The sequence below is a fragment of the Marmota monax genome, unplaced genomic scaffold, assembly GCF_021218885.2.
Source record: "Marmota monax isolate L192 unplaced genomic scaffold, Marmota_monax_Labrador192_F-V1.1 WCK01_AAM20220418_F8-fsc00038, whole genome shotgun sequence".
Taxonomy (NCBI): domain Eukaryota; kingdom Metazoa; phylum Chordata; class Mammalia; order Rodentia; family Sciuridae; genus Marmota; species Marmota monax.
This window is the reverse complement of record NW_026692498.1, coordinates 12103838-12121729: the sequence shown is the minus strand read 5'-3', so window position 1 is coordinate 12121729 and position 17892 is coordinate 12103838. Positions and strand designations below refer to the sequence as shown.

The following is a 17892-nucleotide window of genomic DNA, read 5'->3' as shown; positions in this document are numbered from 1 at the left end:
CTCCTTACACAGGTGTGTAACATGAACAAAGGGTTGAGTGTATGTTATGTGTCTCATAAATCAAACATATAAAGGTCAATTTTTCTCTGCAACTGCCGCAGTCTGGCTGGGCACACAATCACGAGCCACCACACAGCTTGTAGATTCAAACAGCAACTCTTTATTCCCGAACTCAAACCAGCCGTCTACAATCACGTTCTGGGGAAATCCACATTCTTTGCCCAAATCCACCTCCACTGGGCTTCTGTCTCCCAAAAATATACTGTCTGAATCCTGTGAGAACTCAAGGGGAACTCAGGCAGCAGGATACGCCCTATTCCCAGCAGGAATAACCTTAAACCTTAAACCTGGAACCTAAACTGGGAACGCCCTAAACCCGATTATCTTAAAACCGGGAACACCCTAATCCGCCCTGGTCCTTGAGCAAGGTCACCTACATTCAATGTCACTGCAAAATGTCAGCAACATGGGGTATGCTGGCAAGGAAATTGTCATACCTACTTGGCTAATGGCTCCCAGCATGCAACAATTGCAGAGAAAAATCCCTGCCTTCTGGACCAGAAATACTAACTGAGGTCTCCTCACAGCAGACGACATTACACTCAAATGCGAACAGACAGAGCAATGAAGAGCTCAAGCACTGTGAGGGTGAGCTTCACGGTCAGAATGCCCTGCAGAGTGAAGCCACTCAGGCGGGGGAATTGGAGACCTGAGAAGCAGCAGGTCTGGCCATCCACTGCTTATGTCACGCCTAACTAATACCATTCTGGCTTCCCACACAGATCCTCTTTTAGTAAGATGCAACAATACAATTGCACACTATAATTTATAGATCCTGGAATATGCAGTTCACTTCTCATAATCTTCAGGAAAATGAAATGAGTTCTTGTCATCCAGTTTTTTTTTTTTTAAATGTAACCAACATCACAGAAATCTGTTCATTTGAAGAGTCTGCTTTCTTGGAGTGTCTGAAATGGTGAATACCTTAAAATTCACTTGTATTTCATAGTCATTACTCTTTATCATGTATCTGATGTATCAGACCCACTTGGGGTAAAACACTGCCTCCAGATATGATTCTTGATTTCCTCCATCACTGATATAGACCCCTTGGATTCCTTTGTAACCTTCCAGAAGACTAAAAATGCATTAAATTCATTGTTGCCATTGTGATTCTTTAAGTGGTTCAGCACTTTAACAAGCAATTAAGATTGTGTTATGATCAGTTAACAACAGTAAAACCCCTGTTAAATTATGTGTCAGAAAGTCAATGTAAGATGGGAAGTTATACACCATTTAGGTATAATATGCCAAAAATACATTCTACTGTCAAACTATAAAAAAAAAAGTTTTTATAAAAAGAAAGTCAATGTGCCCTGAAAGGAATCTAATTACCTTGAAAGGAATCCAATGGCTCTAGCCTAAATGAAGAGTCTCGCGTACACAGTGCCTTGATGTGATGTAGAATATTCCCAAGATGAAGCTGGATACCAGCAAACACTAAGCCCTAGTCCTAGCTGAGCTGCATAGGAGCTCTTCCATTTACACACAGTTCTAAGCTGTGTGTAAGTGCAGGGTTATTTATTTATTTGCTTATTTATTGGATCCAGGGGGGTATAACCACTGAGCTACAACCCCAGCCCTTTTTTGTATTTTATTTAAAGACAGGGTTTCACTGAGTTGTTTAGTGCTTCGCTAATTGCTGAGGCTGGCTTTGAACTTACGATTCTCCGAAGCCACTGGGATTGCAGGCATGGGCCAGTGTGCCTGGTTTGGCATGGTTACTTTTGTTTTTCCATGGGTTCACCCTTCTCAGGAATTTAAAGAAATGACAAAGTTTTCCTTATAGTCCACATAGTAACTTCCAAGCTGATACACTCTTCCTTGCTCTGACTTACCAGCACGCATAGGAGTCACTCAGAATTCCAAAGAAGCCACATGTCCTTGGGTGACGCCCCTGAGACCTTGTCATCCTGTCCTTATGTGGTGCTGAAGATCAAACCCAGGGATGATTTCCTTTTGCATCAATAGCAAGTCTTCTTGAAGAACCTAGGCCATCCCACGTTCAGACAGACTAGTATCATATTTTCCATCCTCACCAGGAGGTAACAGACTCCATCTCACAAACATCTCTCTTTTGAAATGAAGTTATAAGAAATTTGAAACGATCCCTGGCACTTCAACTTCATTTCACTTTTAGAGTTCATTTTAACAAATGCTAGATGTGTGTGTGTGTGTGTGTGTATGTGTGTGTGTGTGTGTGTGTGTATAAAATCTAACTCCATTGGAAAATATATTGAAGTAGTCCTGTTAAAATGAATAGTTTCTACATCCATTTAGTACTATAAAATATGATGCCTCATTTACAGAAATGAATGCCTTTTATTCTGAGGGAAAGTCCCAATGAAGAAATTATCATTATAATTGTTTTGGATGTAAGCAATATGTTAGGAAAGAAAAGATACAACCTATTTGTGCTAGTGTTTACATTCTGAGATTGCATATAGACCCCAAAGTAAGAGAATCACCCAGATTTGACTCAGATTCTAAGATTATGAGCAAGGCTAATAATTTTTCATATAGAATGGCCCCATGTTATTCTGATTTCAATCTTAGGACTGTTATCACTGGCAATTTCTCCCCTCTGATTTCCCATCCTCAAAATTTTGCTATTTCCTTTCCCCAAAGAGCATACATTGCAGCTTGTGTGTGTGTGTGTGTGTGTGTGTGTCTGTGTGGTGCTGGGGATTGAACCCAAGACTTTTGCATGCAAGGTAAGCACTCTAGCAACTGAGCTATATCCCCAGTCCACAGTTATTTTTTTAAGTATATATTTTTTCTTATCTTCATAACAATAAAATCAGCTAAAAATGAATCCTCTTGTATTCAGAGTTTGCTTCCTTTTGAAAGCTGTGGCGAGCAGCACACAAATAACACACACACACACACACAAAACATAGTTCATAGTTTTTTGAATCTTTTATAACCCAGTTTCTCCTTAGCAATTCACATCCAAAGCAAAAATAGCATGGCTGCCTGGACACATTGTGACTCATTCTTCATGATAATGGAAATCTGTATTTTAAAATGATGTTTTATTGATTTCTGATTTGTAAGCACTCTTTCCAGATACAGGGAATTTTTTGAAGGTGATATTCATACTTTTAATAATAATAAAGATGTAAAATACATAATTCCAGATCAAGGGCACAATAACCTTTTGGATTTAGAGCTTTTATTCAGAGAAAAATATAAGCTAACTATATTTTAGGAAAATTGGGTGAAGCATCACCAAGAGACCTGGATAGCTTGACCTTGGGACTGTTAGAAAACTATTTTGTTTTTTGGAAAAAATATGATTTTAGGAAAAGTCTTTACTGCCTTTCTGTAAGTGCTACCATGACTTAGATCTTTTCAAACTACAAATTATAAGTGTTGTATTGGACCATAACATTGTAACATTGGGTTGGCAAATAGTAAGTCAGGTTAAAAAATTTAAAAAAAAGATATCCTCATAGATGGTGATGACCTTCCCAAACAAAAATTTCCATAATTAAGAGCTTGCATAAGACTAATCTAATTCTATGGTTTCTTCCTGGGAAATAACTTCAGAAAATTTTACATGTGGCTCAGTTTTTGGCATGAATGAAACATGTCTTCTTACAGTACATGGAAATAGCCACGTGTATTTAAACAAGCAGGAGAAGTACATACCTCTGCCCCAATGCACCATTCAGACTTAGGGAGGTAGCTGCTTAGGACTGGGAATCCTCACTGCATAAGAGTCCATATCAGAATTTTCCTAAGAATTTATCCCCAAACAGCATAAGACCAGCACTTTAACCAAACACTATGCACAGCAGGAATTGCATTCTTAATGCAATTAGATACTCAACCAGACCAAGTCCCTCTGCATGAAGAGATAAGGATGCATTACTTTAAATGGCCTCTTTCAGTTCTGTGTTTCCTTTGATGGGGACCTATGATGGCTTAAGGCACATGATGATGACATTGATAATCATGCATGTCTGTTGCTGAAACAAACAGCTACAGTTTTGATTGCCCGGGCCTTGCACACTCTTCTCATTCCAAGAAAAAATCCTTAAATTGTCCACCAGTCCTTACAGAACTTTCTACTGAAACACACACTTTTCATTTAAGGGAATATTAAAAAAATTTTTTTAGTTGTTAATGGATTTTTTGCTTTATTTATTTATATGTGGTACTGAGGATTGAACCCAGGTCCTCACAACTGCCAGGTAGGTGCTGTAGCACTGAGCCACAACTCAAGCTCTTAAGGAATATTTTGACTTATCAATGAAAGCTTTATTAGCTCTTCAATGCCTTTATTTACAGAGAACAAATTGGACTATTCCCATAAACATGGGGCGTCCACAATCTTTACTCCTCCGTTCAACTTCATTTATTTCACTCACAAGAGTCATCCATGCCTTTAGCCTTCTCTCTTCTATTTCTACAACCTGAAAAATAATTATAGAAAAACAGTGCACAATGCTTCTGAGCCCAAGGCAGGAAATTCCAGTGCACAAGTGTTGATCTGCTATTTCTCCATGTCTCTGAAATCATATCCTCCAAAGTTATAAGGGAAACTGACACAGCCTCCAGCCTTTGGTAAATAACACCTCGACTTAGAAAGGAAGTGGAAATACAGAGTCCTCTCTCCTGAGTTCCTCTATGGTATTTACCCAGGGTTACCACCACAATTAATGGGGGATTTCAATGCTTTATTTTCCCCCATCCTATAAGAGAAATGATCAGAGGGAAATTACAAAATATCTTGAACAAATGAAAATGAAAACAAGAAATATAAGAACTACTCAGGTGCAGGACAGTGTTATATTTAAGGAATAAATTATTAAAATCAATCATTTACACTCCAACATTAAGAATCTGGGGGAAAATAGCAATTTAAGCCCATGTAATTGAACAGAAAGTAATAAACCTAAAGGTGTAAATGAATAAAATAGAAAAGGAAGAAACAGATAAAATCGTGCAATTGTGAAGATTGAGAAGACAGTTCATAAGGTTTAGAACAGGGCCTCGTTCATAAAAGAACTTATGTAGTCACCCAATAGTCAACTATTATAACTTTTCTATAACCCACATGTATAATTATTCATAATTTTTAGGATGACAATGATTCCTTTTGACATATTCACATATTTGTTTTTAACCTAGTGCCAAATTATTACTTTCAAAAACTTACGTAAATATTATTCCAGTTATCTTACTACGTTCTAATTGTGGATTTACTTAGTCATAGTTTTTCAAAGTTATTAAATGCCTTCACATTTTTCTGAATTTCTGCATCTGTTGACATTTTCTTCTTAGTTATATATCCTGAGGGTGCTGGTTCCATGTCATATTTCTCTAGTACCACTCAGTGAAGAAGGATGTTGTGACAATTGGGTGTGGGGTAATTCATGATGGCATTACCCATGCACATGGGTCCAATTATAAAGTGTTTTAATTTTTGCTTGGTGGCCTACTGCCTGAAATTAAGAAGTTTTCTACTGACCCGCACCACCATGTTTTACAGGCTAAGCTATCCGACCTTTAGTAAATTCTTATTCCATTATTCATGCTTATGATATTAACGTTGGGTGTTAGAATAATGAAACTTCAATGCCCTAGTATCATGAATATTTTGTTCTTAGATGGTTTGCCTATGCTCAGCAGAGCCTGCTGTCTAGGAAGAACTCACTACAACATTTTATGCCATATGTTTTTAGTCTTGTCCTACTAGATCAATACCATATTTACTCTCCTCTACCTAGAAGTGTATTTTAGGCTAACTCTGAGTTTCAAAACCTGTTTTGCCTACACAGATGTTCCTGTTTCATGCTTCTTTTTCTTAACTTCATCTCCTTAGCACTCAGCATTATTTCTGAAGCTGAGAAGTGGTTGGTAAATCTTCCTGGAACAGAATCTGAGTCTTAGAGCCATCTGGAATAGACTTAACATGCTGGGAAAACAGCAATTGTAAAAGGGGGAAGATGTGGGGTTACTTCTCAGGCCACATGTGAAATTTTTTCTTCTTTTTGTTGTGTGTGTTTTGAAAGATCTTAATCCAGTGTCCAGGACATATACTTGCACTGAAAATGGCATTTCTGACTAAAATAGCACAAAATCCCAGCAAAAGTTCAGTCAGGATCACATAGTGGATTTCCAGGGCCTTTTTAGTTGCTGAACATGATGGAAACCAGGACAAACTTGATTTACCAGCTGGAGCCTCTTGAAATTTGGAATAACATTTTGTCACTGGGGCAACATGTATGTGTTACTGGGGTTACAAGTAGATAGTGTATGAGGAAGTTTAGTTATGGTGACACGTATTCCCAAGTCTCACGCTGTGTCTGTTTTGTCCTGTGTCAGGATCCATGAAGGAAGGGGGACAAGGACTTTGATTTTTATACCCTGAAACTTTATTGAGTTCACTTAGTAGATTTGAAAGGATTTTGCGATTCTTATTGGGTTTTCCAGAGCTAGGATTATGTCATTTGCTCATGCTGATAGTCTTCTCTGATTGCTCTTTTTGGTATTTCCAGACTATTTGTCTTCACACATATACTTTGGATAATAATGATCATCACATTCCACCATCATTAATAACCCCATGCCCCCTCCCTTCCCTTCCAACCCCTCTGCCCTATCTAGAGTTCGTCTATACCTCCCATGTTCCCTCTCCCTATCCCACTATCAATCAGCCTCCTTATATAAAAGAAAACATTCGGCATTTGGTTTTTGGGGATTGGCTAACTTCACTTAGTATTATCTTCTCTAACTCCATCCATTTACCTACAAATGCCATGATTTTATTCTCTTTTATTGCTGAGTAATAGTCCATTTTGTATATATGCCACATGTTTTTTATCCATTTATCTATTGAAGGGCATCTAGGTTGGTTCCATAGTTTAGCTAACGATGTAATTTCTTATACTGCAAAAATTGTCTTCTGTACGTAATGTGATATGCTTTTATCTTGACAGAACATTAAACTTTTCCTGATGCTTTTGCATCATGATTGATGATCATGTGATTTTCTCTATCTTTAATTCCGCTAATGCAGTTTACCCATTGGTTGACTTGCACACATTAGACCAACCGGGATGTGAATGGATAATTCACTTTTAGTTATTAAGAAAATGGACTTTTGTTTCACACCATATATAAAAGTCAACAAAATGGATTAATGTCATAAACATAAGACCTGAAAACACAAAACTCTTTAGAGCATATGTAGGAATATTCTTTTTAATCTTGACTTGTTTTTCTGTTTCTTTCTTTTCTTTTTTGGATATAAATATAAAATTTAGGCAACAGAGGGAAAAATAAACATATGAGACTAGATAAAACTAAAATAGTTTGGAAAGAAAAGGTAACAACCAACTAAATGAAATGAATATTGTGAGAAAATATGTGGAAATCATATATCTGATACAGGATCAGTTTCCAAATATATGAGAACCTGAAACCACACACTGACAGAAAAATAAAACATGCTTAAAAAATGGCTCAAACACAGATGGAAATTTCTCAAAGGAAGACACTGAAATTGTCAACAAGCATACAAAAAAGTACTCAACCTTGCTAATCACTAGGAAATGCAAATTACACCTATAATGAGATACCATCTCACAACTATTATCTATGTCTATTATCAAAAGACAAAATAATGAGTGTTAGTAAGAATATAGAAAAAATGAAACCAGTAATTGCACATCATTGATAGGGATTAAAATTGTGTAGCCATCAAGGAGAACAGGGTGAAAGTTTTTGAAAAGATTAAAAATGCAAATATCATAAGACTCAGTGATCCTTCTTCTGGATATAAACCAAAAGGAAATGAAATCAGAACCTGTAGAAATATGTTTACTCTTATGTTCATTGTTGCTTGGTTCCAAAAACTCAAGACATGGGAAAAAATATATGTACATACTGGATGAAAGAATAATAAAATATTAGTATATATGTGTGTGTGTGTGTGTGTGTATAATTGCATGTAACATATAAATATATATCATATTAATATTTATTATATAGTGTATTCTGGAATATTATTTGACATGGAAAAGAAGATTTTACCATTTATGACAGTGAAGATGAATCTAGAGGACATTAAGTGAAATAAGGCAAACACAGAATTCTGCACAATCTCACTTACATCTAGAATCTTTAAAAAAGTCAAATACACAGAAATAGAGAACAGAAGTGTGTGATGGGTAGGGAGAGGTGCCACTGAGACGTAGATAAAAAGCTACAAAGTCTGTCATTTACCATCTAACATCTAGGAGCTGAGATACAGCCTGATGACTACAGTTAAGAGTGACAGTCTTCTACATACTAGAAATTAGCTGGAATTATTGATTTCAGAGGGTCTTATAATGGATGAAGGGCAATGGCGTGTAATAATGGAAATGTTAATCTACTTGATTGTACTAATCATTTCATCACACATGCTCACATCAAAACATCACACCATCTCTCTTAAATATTAACAATGAAAATGGTGAACAGCCTCCAAGAAAGTCATGTCATTGTTCTTGAAGCAAACTCTTCAAGGCTGGACCAGAATCCCCAAATACCTACAAACTTCCTGAGATGTTTCTTTTTATGTTTAGAAGGCTAGGAATGCTGCCAATTTTATGCACACAAATAATATGTTTCATTTCCTATGTTCAAAGGTGATCATATTAGGGAAGAGGAATGGAGAATCACAGCATTTGTTGATGTTCACATCAACAAATCCATGATATTTATTTTCCTGATATACTGGATAATAATGGAAAAAGACCAGGAATATAACACTAAGCCATTTTTCAAACAGTTTAAGGGTGGGAAAGCCACTTCATCCTAGTCATGATACAGAGCACATATGGAAAGTTCCAGCTCTTTGGAGGTTAAGTCAACCACCACCTGTGGAGAAATGGGACACCACAAGTCTGCAAGTGATGGAGATGTTAGATGCTTTTTTTTTTCCTCTCTTTTTTCCCTCCTTCCTACCAGGCATAATAATTTTAGAAAGAAGTCTTTGTAGGTTAAAAATAAACAGATATTCTTATCCTATCCTGTTGTACAACTGTATCCTAGGAGGCTGACCTGTTCTATCCTTGACATGTCTATTTCAAAAAAGAGTAGTCGGACTTTACCAATTTGAGGAAATGTCAGTATATCCTTGACTAGCGGGTAGCTTTACTATGAAAGCATTTTGAGTCTTGTCAGTTGTTTCTCAGCACCTATTTTCTTGAACATAGTATTTTTCTTTCTTTCTGGTGTCGACTCCATGCCTAGGTTAATTTTCACATGGCAAAACAATCTTGCACAATGGGCCAGGTTTGTAATACATGGTTCGTTAATATAATCATAGTGACATAAAATGAATTAAAAGAGTCAGTACTAAGGAGGAAATAAAAGACAAAAAGCAACAAAGCAACGTGAAAACACAAGACTGTGAAGGTAAATCTGAGCAGAATTAGGGAGCCATGGTCCTCAGCACCAGAGAAGGCAGAGCTGCACCCCAGGGAGAGTCTCTGCAGGAGACTGTCCCTTATATTTGTGGTAGGAAAACATGTGTAGCTCAGATTCTCCAGGGATGACGTTTTAATAAAAATCTTGGTTACAAACATGTTGTGGAAACCTAAATCGCTTCTTGAGAAACACAGAGATGATTAATAATGGGAGTTGCTAGCATTTAGGATCTTGAGTTTGGAGTTCTCCAAGGGGGAGAAATGGCAATAGACATCAGGCTCATTTAATTCTCACTGGAGAATTAAATCATTTTTTTGATATTAAAAACTTATTTAAATTTTATTACACTTGTGATTACATTTTAATTCCACAGTTATTCATTTTAAAAATTATTCAATGACTTCTTGTTTCCTCTTAAGTTCTGTTTATTTAGAAATACTTTTAAAAAATTATTCACAGGGTGCCGTTTACTTGTAACGTTTCTGCAACATCTCACCCAGGGAAGAAGAACAGCTGTGGAAATGGAATGCATGTGAGTAATTCACTACGGTCTTAACTATGTACACACACATCAATTTATAATATGTCTTAATTTTTGCTTGATGTTTGTGTGAAATTAAGGGAGTAAGTGATGGCCCTACTGCCATTTTGCATATGTTAAGCCTTCTGAACTCATAATTATCCTCTGTTATCTGTATTAGTAAAGTCAACGTTGGGTGTTACAGTAGTGAAACTCTAAAACTTCAGTGCCTTGATGTAATGGAAAATTTTCTTTATTCTGCTCTGCATCAGCTCAGCAGATCCCACTGGCTGGAGAGGACTTACTGCAGCATTTCATGCAATAAATGTTTATTCTCATACAAGTAGATCAATGGCATATTTACTCTCCTACCCAGAGGAACATTCTAGGCTAACTCTGGGTTTCAAATCCTCAATGGCCTACATAGACATTCTTTTTTAATATTTATTTTCCATAACTTTATGTCCTTACCACTTAACATGATTTCTTAAGCTAAGAGATGGTCAGTAATTTTCTGAGAACAGAATCTGAGTCTTAGGGTCCCTTTGTAACAGGTTTTGCTTTCTAGGAAAAGAACTTTTTCTGTGTGTGTTTCCCCCCTCCCCTTAAAAAAAAAGGACTTTGTTTTTCTATTTCTCTGAAAAATACCATTGAAATTTTGATGGGAGTTGCATGGTGCATCACTGTGAGAAGTATGTACATTTTAATAATATTAATTATTCAAATTCATGAATATGACATCCCATTTCACTCATTTACTTCTTGTATAATTCTTTTCAGCATTGTTTAGAGTTTGATGTGAAGATCTTTCACCTCTGGATTAATTTATTCTGATCTATTTTATTCTTTTAGATGCTATAATAATGGTGTTTTTTTTCTTCATTTCTTTTTCAGATAGGTTTACTAATATGGAGAAATTGAACTTGTTGTGTTTTGATTTTAGTCTTACAGCTTTCCTGAATGCATTTATGACATCTTAAAGGATTTTGTGGATCTTTTAGGCTTTCCATGTGCAGAATAATGTGATGTGCACACAGGGATAATTTTACTTCTTTGCAATTTAGGTGCTTGTCGTTTTTTCTTCTCTGGTTGCTCTTCTTTGTTGTTCTAGACTATGTTGAATGGAAGTGATGAGGACCGGCCTTGCCTTGTACCAGATTGTGGAGGAAAAGCTTCATGTTTCCCAAGGATTTCATTGTTAACTGTGGATATTTCATACAATTCTTTTACTATATTGAGAACATTGCTTTGTATACACAATTTGATATGAGTTTTTTTTTTTTTTTTTTAATAAAAGGATGTTGAACTCCAATGCTTTTGCTGAGCCTGTGGAGAGGATCATGAGGGATTTCATCTTTTATTTTGCTAATGGGTTGCAGCCCATTGACTGCTTTGCACAAGTGAAAGCAACCTTGCATGGGTTATTGGGAAGTTAGGATTTTATCTTATACCATACATAAAAGTCAACATAAAATGAAATTAGTGACCTACACCGAAGACCTGGGAACATAAAACTCCTAAGAAGGAAATAGCATGAGAATACGCTTGGGCTGTGCCATGCAGTTTTTGAATGTCAAATCTAAACTTCAGGGCTGGGGATGTGGCTCAAGCGGTAGCGCGCTCACCTGGCATGCGTGCGGCCCGGGTTCGATCCTCAGCACCACATACAAAGATGTTGTGCCCGCCGAAAATTTAAAAAATAAATAAATATTAAAAAATTCTCTCTCTCTCTCTATCTCTCTCTCTCTAAAAAAAAAAAAAAATCTAAACTTCAGACAATAAGAGCAAAAATAAACCAGTGGGACAACATCATACTAAAACACATATGCACATCAAAGATAATAGTCCACAAAATGAAATAAAAATGGTGAGAAAATATTTGGATGCCATATATCTGTTAAGAGTTTATTAGAAAAAAATAAGGAACTTACAAAGTCAATGTACAAAGAAAAAGAAACTCATGTATAAAATGTGCACAGGACTTGGATAGAAATTTCTGGAAAGAAGACATAATTAAGAATATGGAAATTAGTTATCATACATTGAAAAATAGTGCTTTGAGGCAGTCTCACAATGAAAAAAGGCAACTTTCTGATGATGGATATATTAGCTTGCTTGATTGTAGCAATCACTTTGCTACCTATGTGAACATCAAAACATCATGTGGTAAACCATGAATGTTTACAATAAAAGTAGTGTCTGCTCTCTGAGACATGGTATGAACGGTTTTACTGAAATATCCACCCCAAGGCCAAGTCAGAATACTAAAATGGCTCCAAATAGCTCCACATTTCATGAAATGTCTCTATTTCATGTTGAAAAGGCTATGAGGTTTTGTCAGTTCTAAGCAGATACATAATATGCTTCATTTACCTTGTTCAGAGGTCATCATATCAGTGATGGAGTGGGAGACCACAGCAAAGGCAACTTCAACAAACCAATGACATTTATTTTCCTGAGAGAACTCAAAGCCCTTTTCATTATCTGGACACTGATGTCAGGATGACAATATGGAAAAGGACCCAGATTAAGCTGTTTCATTAAGCAACTTAACTGGGTAGGAAAGTCACCTCATCATATTCATGATATAGATCAGGAAAAGAAAGTTCTAGCTCCTGGGAGGACAAGTCAACCACCACCTGTGGAGACATCAGAACACAGCAGGTGAGCCAAGGCAGTTCTGTTGCCCATGGCCCTGGGTCTCCTCCTGCCCTGCAGCTCTGCCTTGGGTGTAGTTTCCTCTCTCTGATTGTGCCCACTCATGAAGGCTCTTGTCCTGTCTAATTTTATGTGCTACTTCCAGGGACAAAAGTGAATACTAGGATGTCCTCACAGGTTTGTACATGAAATAGGGGTTTGAGTGTTTTATGTTCTTTGTCTCTTAAATTAAACATAGGGAAACAGCAGAGAGCATGCCAAGGTCCCCAGACCAGAAACACTTACAGAGGTCACACTGCAGCAGACAGTCTGGCATCCAGAAGCAGACAGGGACAGAGCGGCAAATAGCTCAAGCACCGTGATGGTGAGCTTCAGGATCAGAATCCCCTGCCAAGTAGAGCCACGTAGGAGAAGAAATTAGAGAACTGAGAGGAGGCAGTTCTCGCCACAGACACTGTTGCTTTCACCCCTAAGTGACAGATATAACATTATAACATCTACCCCATCCTGGTTTCCCATACAGATCATCTCTTAGTAAGATGCAACACAATTAACCACTATGATATACAGACTCTCAAATGTACAATTTCTTATCATAGTCATGCAACTTAAATCATCTCTTAGTTATATATATATATAAAACCAGCATCAGAGAAGACAGCTCAAAAAGCGCACTTTCTTCAAGTATCTGAAATGAGAATATTTTGCAATCCATACCTATCTTTTGGCCATTCATCTTCATCATATACTGAGTGTCTCAGTACATGTTAGAGTGAAAATGTTGTCCCTAGAGAAGATTCTGGATTTTCCCTATGACTGTTCTGAATCAAATAGAGCTATTAGATTCTCTTGTTTTTACCTTAAGCAAGGCTAGAATAAAAATCGCTAAATACATTCATTCGTGCCATTTGTGTTTTCATCTTAGAGGCTTCATTTAGCTTCAAGCGGTGTGTTGAAAACTCATCACCAATATTTTACAGCACAGAGAAATGTATCCATTTTAGGTCAAGGCTCTGACCATCTTTCTTCAACAAATTCATCACTTTTAACCTGTGCCCCTATCATCTGCTTGAGATGAGGATAAAATCTGCAAGGAACTTTATACATGCAGACACATGTCAGGAAGTCTTATCCATGGCTCTGGAAATACTCACATAAATGAGACATAGAATTCCTGTCTCTGATATCCATCTGGATTCCTCCAAACTTAAAGCAAGTATTACTAGTGAGGCTCCTGCTAAGACACTGCTCACGATGTTCATACCTAGGCTGCCACAAATCTGAAAGAGAACCAGAAAACTGAATCCCTATCGGAACACTTTTGTGGACATGTATGTGTTCTTTTGTACATGTGTGTTCACTCCATTAACATTAGCTAAAATGGAAGTTCATAGTGTATTATGCACATTTTCTATGAGGTATTGGCACATTTGCCCTCAGGAGTGGAATGCAGACAATGTTAACTGTGGGGCCTGGAGAGGAATGATTTGGGGACTTCAAATAAGGGCCTAGGGAAACTGCCAGCATTTGATCCTATGGAAATCAAGGTTGACCTACCCTTTGCATCTTAAGGTTCTTAAATTACAAGGAGACTCACCATTCGTTTTGTCATTTTCTTTCCAGACACAACAGACAGAGTTCCAGACATGATATACTGTATAATTATAAAGGTAAATGAGTTATTAGAGGAATACCTCTTTTTTCCTATGACCAAATGTTTCTCAAACACTCTTCCCAACTCTAGTCCCATCAATAATATAATAATAAAATTACCATGAAGGATCACGTATATGTATAAAGTAATAGAGAAGTGAAGTGATTCCAATTTACTTACAAAAACTTGTCCCAAAAAGAAAAGGTTGAATAATTCAATGCCCCATAGGTTTAGAGGAAGATGATGATCAGATGAAAGGGAGACCTTTAAAATAATCCATAGGCAAATATTCATCAGACCAAGCATGATTTGGCTCACCTAGAGAAGGAGAAGCAATTTTGAGATAGGTGGAACAAGCATTGGTCTTAGAAAACTTGTGTCCTCACGTGAGGAGATTCTGTAATAAAAGGGATTCTGTAAAGAATAATGCCTGGCTGCTCATGTTGGCTCATGCCTATAATTCCAGCAGCTTTGAAAGCAGAGGCAGGAAGATCACAAGTTCAAAGCCAACCTCAGCAACTTTGCCAGGCTTTAAGCAATTAAGCAAGACCCTGTCTCAAAATAAAAAGGGTTAGGGATGTGGCTTAGTAGCAAAATGCCCTTAGGTTCAATCCCTGGTACCCAAACAAACAAAAATAACAGCAATTTATATATAGCACAGCCATATGAAGGAAACTTTGATAATTAACGTAAATGACTCATGGAAGTCATTTTTTAAAAGCCCATAGAATCTCCTTCATGGGGGTATATCCTTGGGCTAGCCATACTCTTGGGGCATCTAGTAACTTTGACCCAGAGAAAACTTTGGAGAATGTGATGCCACCTCATACTTAAATGGCCTTAAAAACACTTACCCCAAGAATAACTGGCTCCCCTTTCATGAAATTCTGCAGCTTGCTCTGTGCATCCTGAGGGAGAGTCACCGGCCCAGGGTGATCCAGGCAGATGACTGGGTTCCTACCTGGAAGGTTCATAGTTATGTCTCTTGATGATGTTGCTCTTCACAACCTGGGAATCCCCTAGTGACTGATAATGTGTTAGCCTGGAGAATGAGATGAAAGAGTGAGTCTCTTTCATTCCACACAAACATTATCATCCCTAAAAATGTTGCAGTAAATTTAGGCATTATTCCAAATGTTGTCCTTATTGAGCCACATAGTAATATGCATGCTCTAGATACCATGTTGCTCATAGTAACATAAAAGGCCTGGTTCTCTTGATGGTTCTGAATTACCAGTACACACAGGATGCTCAATCACAGCCCTAGATCCTCAACCAGAATTGCTACATACAAGGCGTGGCATCACACCTGTTCAGCCATCATGATCCACCTACAGAAATTTTCAGGAAATACTAATGTATTTGGAATGCTTTCCCTCCTGGTTGGTTGCAAAGCTTCTCTCTTATTTCAAGACTTAGATCATCCTGAGTTTAAACATAGGCCACTATCACCTTGGAGAGCCTCATGGTGATGGATACAGATTCTTTCTCACATGCATTTCTTTCCTGAGGTGATGTTATTAGAAACTTGAACCATTCCTGGTAGAAAATGAACTGTTCCTCATTTAACTTCCAGGATCCATTATAACAAATTTCCAGATGTGTGGTATATGGATATAATCAAATTTATTAGGAAATTATTTTAAAGCAAGACCGCTAAAGTAAACATTTTTCTATGTTCATTTAATACAAAATTTGTTGTTTTATTTACAGAAGGAAGAGAGCTTCTTTTATTCTAAAGAGTGTTCCCAAGAACAAAAATATCAGTATCTGTTTTCCAGTGAAATTAACTAGTTGGGAAAGAAAAGACAAAAGACACTAGCATATGTGAACTACTGTTTAGATTATGAAATTGCACATGGAATAGCAATATTTTTGCTTAGCTCAGGTAGATAATCCTTCCTATAGAATTGCCCCCACAACATTGACATTACACTTCCACTCTATCTTCCCATCCTCAAAATATTCAAAACATGGGGTTTTTTTTTCCACAAAAAGCATACATGTTCATTTATTTTTTTAAAAAGTGTGTTTTTTTCTTTTATATATCTCATGACATTATAATTACACCTGGATTATACTTTAGATAACTCTAACCATCACACATATTACCAAAAAAAAAAAAGTTTGTTACTTTTTAAAAATTTTTCCCAGGCTTGTTTTGCATCATCATTTCACCTCCAAAGCAAAATGGCATGACTTCCTGAAAAAAAAAAGTGACTGATTCTTTTGTGAAATTAGAAATCCATATTTTTAAAAATGGTGTTTCATTGATTGCTGATTTATTAGCACTCTCTCTGGAATCTTGTCAAGGTAAGATCCACTCACTCTCTCAATGATAATAAAGAGATGGAAAATATAATTCTATATTGAGGCCATCACACCCCTTTGAATCAAAGTCTTAGTATTAAGAGAAAAATATGTAAGCTAAATATATATTAACAAATTGGATAATCAAGCCTCAAGAATAGCCTTGTGGGCTGGGGCTGTAGCTCAGTGGTGGAGCGCCCACCTCATCCGTGTGAAGCACTAGGTTCAATCCTCATCACCACATAAAAATAAATAAATAAAGATATTATGTCCATATATATATTTGAAAATAGAAAATAGCCTTGCCTTGTAATGATTGGAAAACTACTTTGTTCTTTTACACATTTGGGACAGAATATGGTTTTTAATAACACGTTTTCTGACTTTACAATTGCTACCATGATTTTAGACATTTTCAAAGTACACATCATAAGTGTTGTATGCATCTATAAAATTGTCACATTGAGTTTGCAGCTAAATAGTCAGTTATAAAAAAACGTTATGCCCATAAACAGTTATGACCATCCCAAACAACTACTCCCAGAATTAATAGCTTGTGGAAGATTGAACTACTCCTGAGATTTTGTTCCAGGGGACAGCTCCAGAAAATTTTGTATGAGCCTCAGTTTGGATATGGACTGAACATACCCTCTTAGAGTTCACAGAAATAGCCATGTACACACACAAAAACAAACAAACAAACAAACAAAAAACAGGGGAGTTACATACCTCTGATCAACAGTATTATTTAGTCTTAACGAGGCATCTGCTCTCAGGACCAGGAAAGGTCATTATATTCAGAATTGTCCCAGGAACTGACACCCAAACAGCATAATATCCACATTTCAGTAGGGCGCTGTGGACTGTGGGCAGTGGGTACTCATTGCACATGGGTCTTACTCAACCAGGCAGGGTTCCCTGCTGGGCGATGCGATAAGGAGGCTTTACTTTACATGGCCTCTTCCTGCCCTGTTTCTTGCACATGGGTTCCTGTGATGATGAAGCACATGATGTTGACAGAGATAATCCTTTACATCTATTCCTCAGACACATGCAGTTTTGAGTGACAAAGCCTTGCACAGCCTTCCTCATTGTAAGGACAAATCTTAATGATTTGTCCCTATAAATCGTGCTAATAAAGCACACATTCTGCATTTGGGGATATATTCTGACTTACAAATGAAGGCGTCAGTAGTCCACAGTAAGCTTGGTTTCTATGAAACCTTGATTTCTATGAACTAACAGAGAGTACATTGGATTA

The 17892-nt window shown here is 37.0% G+C and overlaps 1 protein-coding gene across 1 annotated transcript; it reads right to left on the bottom strand.

Moving 5' to 3' along the window:
- Nucleotides 1–11967: 11967 nt before the first annotated feature.
- On the bottom strand, nt 11968–17535 carry LOC124093263 (membrane-spanning 4-domains subfamily A member 4A-like). The gene is made up of 7 exons (XM_046445663.2): nt 17361–17535; nt 15176–15363; nt 14502–14639; nt 14265–14321; nt 13822–13947; nt 12953–13054; nt 11968–12648 (listed from the first exon to the last, which is right to left on the bottom strand). Exons 2-7 carry the CDS (start codon nt 15293–15295, stop codon nt 12559–12561), a joined length of 633 nt encoding a protein of 210 aa, XP_046301619.1. The 5' UTR covers nt 15296–15363; nt 17361–17535; the 3' UTR covers nt 11968–12558.
- Nucleotides 17536–17892: the final 357 nt, after the last annotated feature.